This window comes from Mandrillus leucophaeus, unplaced genomic scaffold, assembly GCF_000951045.1.
Source record: "Mandrillus leucophaeus isolate KB7577 unplaced genomic scaffold, Mleu.le_1.0 Scaffold564, whole genome shotgun sequence".
Lineage (NCBI taxonomy): Eukaryota > Metazoa > Chordata > Mammalia > Primates > Cercopithecidae > Mandrillus > Mandrillus leucophaeus.
Window position 1 is genome coordinate 665129 of NW_012106075.1, and position 9097 is coordinate 674225.

The 9097-nt window shown below is 41.8% G+C and overlaps 1 protein-coding gene across 2 annotated transcripts in view; it reads right to left on the minus strand.

The window, feature by feature from the left end:
* Window positions 1–419: 419 nt before the first annotated feature.
* The window catches only part of ULK2 (unc-51 like autophagy activating kinase 2), a 123570-nt gene continuing 114892 nt past the window's right edge, over window positions 420–9097 (minus strand). The window contains exons 25-27 of one of the 2 annotated variants that reach the window (XM_011998258.1): window positions 6842–6977; window positions 5565–5663; window positions 420–660 (exon numbers count right to left, since the gene is read on the minus strand). In XM_011998258.1, the coding sequence (XP_011853648.1) occupies window positions 5605–5663; window positions 6842–6977 (195 nt within the window). In that variant the 3' untranslated portion in view covers window positions 420–660; window positions 5565–5604. Of the gene's footprint in view, window positions 661–3412; window positions 5664–6841; window positions 6978–9097 lie in introns of those variants that run through there. The other variant, XM_011998259.1, reaches the window with a different exon arrangement.

Genomic DNA, 9097 nt, shown 5'->3' on the forward strand with positions numbered 1-9097 from the left:
TAAACAAGGGCCCTCATGTGGGCTGAGACGGGAACAATAGGACAGAAGGTAGGAGAAGGCAGCAACTGGGTGGACTTGGTGGCTGCAGACGGGGTTCTACATGCTGTCCTCCTCCTGCGTAAGCCAAAGGGTACCGGCACTGAACGCTAGGCTGGGCAGACCGAGGTAAGAATGGGAGTGCACGCAGCCTCGGCGGGGCAGCCTCTAAAGAGCATTCCTGGAGAAAGTAGAAATGGGCTATGTCTACTGCCATCAGTGAAGGAACTGGTCCCAGGAGGCTGGCAGGGCCTGTGGCGGGGGAAGGTCCTCTGGGCACACCTAGAATTGAGGGTCCTCCCACTTTCCACTGAAACAATTCCCTGCTGCTCAATCTCACTGCCATATGCAAAAACAAGCAAGCAAACAGGAAAACTTAAAAGTGGGTTGATCGAATGCTTGAGTTTATTAACATGTCTCCGAAGTCTTTTTTCCTGGGAGTTTCAGGGTGGTCTCTGAAATCCATTGCTGTTGAGCTCCAACTCCAGCCCCCATGGGGTTGCACCAAGCTGCTGAACCTCACCTGTTTCTTGAAATTTTGCTCCCTTCCACTACGCAGAAGATGGGTCCGGCAGGAGACATTGGAGCACCAAATGGAAAAGCTCTTCCTTCTTTCCCCTCTTCCTGCACATCAGAAAGAACGCATTAGAAAGACAAGGAGTGTGCATTTGGGTTTTCTAAGGGTGAGACAGTGTGGGGCTCCTGTAGGGAGGTGGGTAATCCTGCGCCCAGTGTGGCCTCCTGCTCCCACCACTATTCAGCTGTGGGGTTTTTCCTTGCGGGAAATTACTTTCCAAGTTTGATTTTTCCACCTGTAAAAGGAGGCAAGTAAGGGTTGGTATGAGGATCAAATGAATTAGCAACTATCAGACTGACACAAACATTCCACTTAAACAGCCAAATTGACTTAAAAGGGCAACATAGATGTCTGAAGTTAGAGTGCCTGGTGGGTAAGCTGGAGAAAGGAACTTCTATGCAAGAACTGTGTTCTTTCAGAAGCTCCAGCCAGAACGCACATGGTTCGAGAGAGCCCTGAAGACAGGCATTGCCCCACACAAACACAGAACAAATTGTTCTCCACCCTCTCCCAAAACAAAACAAGAACAGTGAAGAGCCACAGACTGATGACCAGTACGACGGATACAGTATTGCTGAGCCCTTCCATGTGCCAGGGGCTGGGCAAAGAATTTCATATTAACTTATTTCTCACTTCAATTCTGTGAGACATGCACTCTTCCCCCACTGACAGATTCGGGGGAGGGGAGGAACTTTGCCAAAGAACACACAATTGCACATGGTGGAGCTGGAGTTTGAGACCAAGTGGACCACTAAGCTACCTGCCAAATTCAGTTGCAGAAACCCCAAAGGAGGTATAGAACACAGTTTCCAATAAACAAGAGCTCATGTCGGCACTTCCTAGTGATAGAAGCTAACTGTCCAAGAGCACGACTGTCTTGGGACAGGAGGTCATGCTGCAGAGCCCAGGGTGGTCCGCCCTGCACAGAGAGGGAGTGCAGACCTAAGGAGAGGCACACTCTGTGAAAAGAGGAAAAACCTACAGATTGATTCCACCTGTTCAGAGCAACAGGCACGGCTTCACTTGGGACCACATGTGCCCAGGGGCTCCACAGGGCTGGGTCCTGGCTCTGTGGCCATCTCTACACAGCCTCTGCTGGGCTACTCTGTGAGAGGTCACACTGGCTGGCAGCAGGATTTCAGCCTCTGCTCCTTTCCCTAGTACAGTTTGATCTCTGAGTTCACTTTGATCTTTTATCAGTTCGGCTTCACCTCTTGCACCAAGGCTGTGATTTCTCAGGGCAAGTTGTCAGTTTTCCTGTATGCAGTGTTTTTCTAGGTGGATTGTTTCTGATGTGGTTTCCTCTGATGCAGGTGAGGGAAGTATCACCTTGACTCCTCCCCCAATACAATTATTCTCACAGGGCTCTGCTAAACATGAGACTTGGGAGGGACCCAAGAGCTTGCTTGGCTGCAGATTCAAGGGTCCAGAACTCAGAAGAAAGTGGTCTGAGGTGTCTAGAAACAGGCACAGATGCTTCCAGAATGCACTTAATACCAAGTTCTCTGAGCAGTAGCTACTCCCTGCCAAGTAACCCTCCTTGAGAAACACTGATCAACCTTGCTTTATTCCAGAAAGAATTTAAGACTGTCTACAGAAAACACGAGGGAGCATAGTTAAAATGTGTGAAGTCCTCCTCCAAAACATGTACTAACCACTAATATCAACATTAAGGATTTTGGCCAGGCACGGGGGTTCACGCCTGTAATCCCAGCACTTTGGGAGGCCGAGGCAGGTGTTCAAGACCAGCCTAATACGGTGAAACCCCATCTCTACCAAAAATACAAAAATTAGCTGGGCATGGTGGCACATGCCTGTAATCCCAGCTACTTGGGAGGCTGAGGCAGGAGAATCACTGGAACCCAGGAGGCAGAGGTTGCAGTGAGCCAAGATCGCGCCATTGCACTCCAGCCTGGGCAATACAAACAAACAAACAAATAATAAGGATTCTTCAGATATCTAAGTCCAGGTCCTCATATCCACTGTGTCCAACTGAACTTCTCCTTATTACTGTGCAGACCGAGGCAGTCCAGCCCTAAAAATCCCCTCCTCTTAAGCTCCTAGATGGGACTCTAGTGAGGGGAGAACTGCTGCCCTGGTAATTCCTCTTGTGGGGACAAAGGAACATGGGACTATGGGCAATAAGTTACTTATCAGTCTTCACTGGAGGTTGTTTCTCTCAACTAAAATTATCAAAATTGGGTGTTACAATTTTTAACTTGATATTCCCAGACAAGTGCCAGGAGAGAAGCTGTTGCAAATAGCTGGCTGAGTGGAGAGGAGAGAGCCTCAGCAGAGGGGCAAACTGGAGGGAGGGATGGATACTATCCTTCTCTGAACTGAAGCAGTCACAGGATGGCTACACACAGCACTCCCGGCATGCAGAAGGGGGCGTGGGGACTCAGACACTCGAGATGCATGGGTTTGGGGTACAAACTCGAGGCCTCATGTCCACTGTGTCCAACTCAATTTCCTCCTTATTACTGTGGAGACTGAGGCAGCTCGATCCTAACAGTCCCCTCCTCCCGGCTCCTATTCACCACTCCAGCGAGGGAAAACAACTGTTGCTCTGGTTGCTTCTCTCAGTGGAAGGAGGGGACAGGGACTATGGGAAACCAACTATCTAGAGCACAGGCCTCCAAGTCCAGTGGAGGGTACAGTTAAAGCAAATCCTTACAGTAGTAATAGCTGGTCAGCAATTTTCCAGGTTATCGCTTGAATACAGGTGTCAACCCATGAATGTATGTATGAACTGGTACATTTCCACTTTATGAAACACGATATGAAATTAAAAAATACTCAGGAAAACATAAAGCATTTGTTTATTATTGCTATACTCAAGGCAGTATCTCTTAAAACAATTAGCCTTGATAATGGAAGTATAACCAGAACCATTATTCATGAATTTACAGTTTGTTCTTTTCTGCTGTTGAGACTTCACTGTTTCACACACACCATCTACCCCAAGAACTTTATTATACAAGAACAAGAAGAATTAACTTGAAAGTCACAAAGCATGGCTTGACAGCTTGCCTAGTTCCTGACTTTAGGCCAATCACGTCCCCTCTCTGAACCTGTTTCATCCTGTGTTAAAAAAGAAATGGGAGAGGAAGAGGAGAGGATAGAATAAACCTACAACTGAGATAACACAGGTGATTACTGAAAGAACATTAATGAAATTTCACTGTGAATAAAAAATATTATACACAATATCACTAATAACAAATAGGGCTGGGGAGGTAAAACAGTCTATGTTCCTGGAAGCCTGCATGACAGCAGCTGAGAACTAAATCCTGGGGCAGGACAAAGGATATTCATGGCCAAGTCTCTAAACTCACTAATGAAGTACCTGGCTCAACAAGTCACTTAATATGTACCCAGCTACACCCTAGAAACATTTTGTCAGTTTTATTTTACCTTAATATACATTTGTACAGGCAGTAATAAAAAGGCTATTACACAACAATTCAGTGAGTTTTACCTAGTTTCAAGAATAATGCATGCAGTTACAAATGAGAGGTAGAAACACTGTATTAAAGACCTAAAAATACAAACGTCATATAAATAAATGTTCAAATTAACTCCTGGAATTTCATACAGATAAATAAGGTAAAAATTACATTACTTTGTCAAAGTAAAGGAAAACCCATGTTTGTTTTTATCAGTACATTAAAATGAGATTAATGCCAAAGAGCTCTGTGCAATTTGTCAAAGAGTTCAGATTATTTTATGTAAAAGGATTAAAATAAAAGGATTAAAATTGGTGAATGGTTTATTCAAGTATTCAAGCAGGTAAGTAAAAGAAACCAAATAATATACAACGTAGGAACCATTCCTGGAGGGATATTAAGTTAACTGCCTGCATTCTCCATGACTAGCTATTTGGTGAACTGTCAGGATTAACATGAAAAATACACATTAGGCAGAAAAGAGCTGCCCATTTTCCTAAGAGAAAACAAACTTCATTTTCCACTCACTTCATGTAGGAACTCCACATCACTAACAAGCCTTTAGGTCACCAACTTTGTTTTGGCCCTATTCAAATTCTCAAGAGTATCTCTTGATCCATGATTTTTTTTCCTAATACTGCCCAAATAAACCTAGCCTTTAGTAAACCTAAGGTCACAGGCATCAATGTACATTTTGCATGCACAATAAAAAATGGAACCAAAAGCTAACAAAAACATTACTGAGAAAATCTGTAGGTGTAGATGAAGAAAAAAAAAATTGCAAAGGTTCACATGAATACAAGTTTTAACCACTTAAAAGTTCACTGGAGATTACATGTGAATTCTGGGAAGGGTATATGTATACAATCAAGTAAAATATTTTAAACAAGTCCATTGTGCCTCGGTTAAATTACAAAATCCAATACACAGTTGTCTTAATAAATTAGTGCAATATGAAAGATTTTGGAAGATTAACATGTGTCCATATTAGGATCAAATTGAAGATTTCAAAATTTCTTCCAAGATCCATGTTTCACTTCTTCTTAAGCTATTTCTTCCTGAGCTGTTTAAATATACATGCTCAGATTTAAACAAACTTACTCCAAATATCAAACTGCCTGGATGAGGGGTGAATACTTTTACCTTTATACCTCAGCAAACACACGGAATTTCACACACTGCTCTGATGAACCGAGTGATGAGCACTCACTTTGTTACATTTTTAATTATCTTTAAGAATAACTGTACCGGTTATCCTAGTTCTAAGGTACATTTATTCACCAAGTCCAAACTGGGAGCCAAACACTCTTGCTCCTGCTTCTACAAAGAAAAAGGGAAAGGGTGACTTTCTCCAATAAGGCAGATTTCCTACAAATATGTAGTTTTTGGATTGTTTTTCCTTTTTGAAATCACTGCTTGTTCTTTGGTAGTCACCAGTTAAGAAGCTACAGTTTCCTGGGGATGGGGTGACAGAACTCAAGCTGTAATCCCAAAGGCATCACCTCAGGTTCCCACCACCGGTCCATGGGATGAGCCTGCTGCTCACACGGTTGCGGTGCTATGGCAGAGCGCCGACAGTCTTCTCTCAATACTACATTTATCTAGAAATAAAATAACAAAAATGAAGAACTAATGAAAAAAATCACTAATTATATTGTCATCTCTATTCTATCTTTGCCCCAAAGTTAACAGTTCTGAACATGTTTTCTTATTTCCGCTTGGTAATAGTTTAGATACGACTTCTAGCTTAGTGCTGCAAAGTGGTAAAATTTAGGTAAGCACGTCGGCTAGCTTGCTACATAACTAGCTTGCTCAAAACTGCAAATAGTCTTAGAACTGCCATCCTCTTGTGGCTACTCAAAATGTAGTGTGACCACATACACTCCAAACAGTCCACCACCTCTGCCTAAAAAACCAGATTACTGGGCTTGTATGTCATAAGTAATAACATCCTGGTATCCCATCAATCTCCACTCTGCTAACTATACCAAGTCTGCAGTACACAGAAGTTTCACAGGACTCTTCAGTCACTAAGCCCATGAGGCTTAAAATAGTTGCATTTAATAATAAAAATAAAGTCCTCCTACATATACGAACACTTGCCAAAAAAGTAACACAGTGTAGAAATCTAAAGATGAATTACACAGTCACCAGTGCTTTTCATGCATCACCTATAATCCTTACAACAACCCTGCAAGGCAGGTACTGCTGTATCTATCTATGTATCTATCTAGCTATGTATTTATTTATCTATATATCTATATATGTATCTATGTATCTACCTACCTACCTACCTACCTACTTACCTACCTACCTACCTAGGATGCAGTCTTGCTCTGTCGCCCAGGCTGGAGTGCAGAAGCGCGATCTCAGCTCACTGCAACCTCTGCCTCCTGGGTTCAAGTGATTCTCCTGCCTCAGCCTCTCAAGTAGTGGGGTTACAGGTATGGGCCATGATGCCCAGCTAATTTTTGTATTTTTAGTAGAGACAGGGTTTCGCCACGTTGGCTAAGCTGGTCTCAAACTCCTGAACTCAAGTGATCAGCCCACCTTGGCCTCCCAAAGTGCTGGGATTACAGGTGTGAGCCACTGTGCCTGGCCCTACTCCCATTTTATGAAAAAGAAGCTGAGGCCGCGCAAAGGCTCAGTGATTTGCTCAAGGCTGGAAAGACACGATTCAAACCCAGGCAGGATTCCAAACTCCAAGCTCTTTGTACTATGCCTGTGGTAGACAATTAAAATGAAGTCAGTAAATACACTACTTTGTAAGTCAACTTACATTTATGTACATTTTCAATATCTGCAGGGTCCTGTAGAATCTTAGTTAGGCCTTCCAAAAGAAGGGCTGCCTTATGATAGCGATAAACAATATCTTCGGTCTGCTGAAACATCTCATCAAGGGCTGCAGACTGAACCTGGAACCAGTCAACAAAAACACAATTCTCTCAATTTTTCCAAGAAAATACAAATGCATTTGGGCAATGAAGCTTTAAATGGAATCCACCTAAAATTAACACATTTTGGTAAAGTGATATAATCTGCAAAACTGCATAAAATTCAAAGATTCTTTGGGATGAGCAATACATAAGAGCAACTTCATAAAAAGTCATTCTGCTTTCAAACACAGCCTTCTGGTATTCAGAGGTATGCCTCATAGATTTCTTACTAGAACCCTTCTAAACTGGCTCTTTTATGACTTCACTATAAATTGATTTTAAACACACACTTCCACACAAGGGTAACCTGAAATTTCATTAAAGTAGATTCTGTTTCAATCATACAATTAAATGATGCTAACAGTCACTTACTGGCTTTATTGGCTTCTTTTTCTAGCCAAATAATTTTTGGGTGTTGTCATTCATTCATTCAAATATACTTATTAAGCACCTACTAAGTGCCAGGCACTGTGCCTACAACGAAGGAGAGCTCGCAGTCTGGAGGGAGATACAGTCCTGCAAAAAATGCAATTCTAATTCCAAGGGACACATGGTATTACAGGAGGAAGCACTGGATGGTACGGAATACAAAGGGGATGCCTCTAACCTATATTATGGAAGAAGATGATTAGGGAAAGCTTCCAGGAGGTGCTGTTTGTGCTGAATCATAAAGCAACAGCAGAAGTGAATTAGGTGAGGAAAATATGGGAAGGGGCTCTCCAGAAAGAGGGGATGGTAGCATTATTCAAAGGGGTTTCCCCATCAACATTCTGATTTTCTCTTTGATCATTAAATACCAAAACTCTCAGTAATCCAGTATCCAAATTTACTTGTTAATATGCTGTATCTTTGTTTTTAATTTTAAAAATATATTAATGTCTTCTTATACAGATGGGGTCTTGCTCTGTTGCCTAGACTGATCTCGAACTCCTGGGCTCAAGCAATCCTCTCGTCTCAGCCTCCTGAGTAGCTGGTACTACAGGTGCTTGCCACTGTACCTACCTATTCTCTCTCCTTCAAAAAAATAATTTCAAGTAGCTAATAACAAGCAAATAAAATGGATACAGAAAATCAGAGCCAGGACAAGTAAAAAGAAAAAAATAACTTAAGTGTTAATGCCTCTAAGCTCACTAAGCAGCCAGGAGGAAAGGAGGAATTTATTAAGTTATAGATCTCTTTATTCCAAGAAGGAAAAACAGCATAATAATACTTTATGGAGAACATTTTTCTGGTGCAAAATTCTAAAAATAATTTATCATATAAGGTCTCAATTCAGCATACAGTGATGCAGTGCGGATTATTCACCTCAACAGTTTACAGCAATATGATATACACTATTTTTGTCAAGAATTTATATTCCAAAGTTATTTTCCTATGGTTATTTTAATAAATTTCAAAATAAGGCCATGGAATATAACAGCACAGTTCAAAGTAGACAAATGGAAAATGGAAAGGGGGATCTATTATGTTAATGTGTAGAAATACAATTAGCACGCCGAGCGTAGTGGCTCATGCCTATAATCCCAACACTTTGGGAGGCCAAGGTGGGTGAATCATTTGAGGTGAATCATTTGAGGTCAAGAGTTCAAGACCAGCCTGGCCAACATGGTAAAATCCCATCTCTACTAAAAATACAAAAATTAGATGGGCATGGTGGCAGGTGCCTACAATCCCAGCTACATGGGAAGCTGGGACAGCAGAATCGCTTGAACCTGGGAAGCAGAGGTTGCAGTGAGCCAAGATCATGCTGCTGCACTTCAGCCTGGATGACAGAACAAAATTCCATCTCAAAAAAAAAAAAAAAAAATGATTGGCTAACGAATGAATTTTCCCCCACTTAACTACTTTTTCAACAGCCTCTATTTTTATTTCTACTTCAGAGCAATTTTTCCCCGAGAGAGGCAGAAAACAAATTATTTCCAATATTATAACCAGAAAATTGGAAAAGGAGGTTTTACTTTGTGTCTACACTACAGTAATTATCAGTAAGTGGGACCTGAGCACATAAATTTGTGTGGATTGATTAATAAAGCAGTGTTTTTTCTTTTTTTTTTTTTTTTTTTTTTGAGAGGGTACCCCACATTTCCCAGATCAGAATA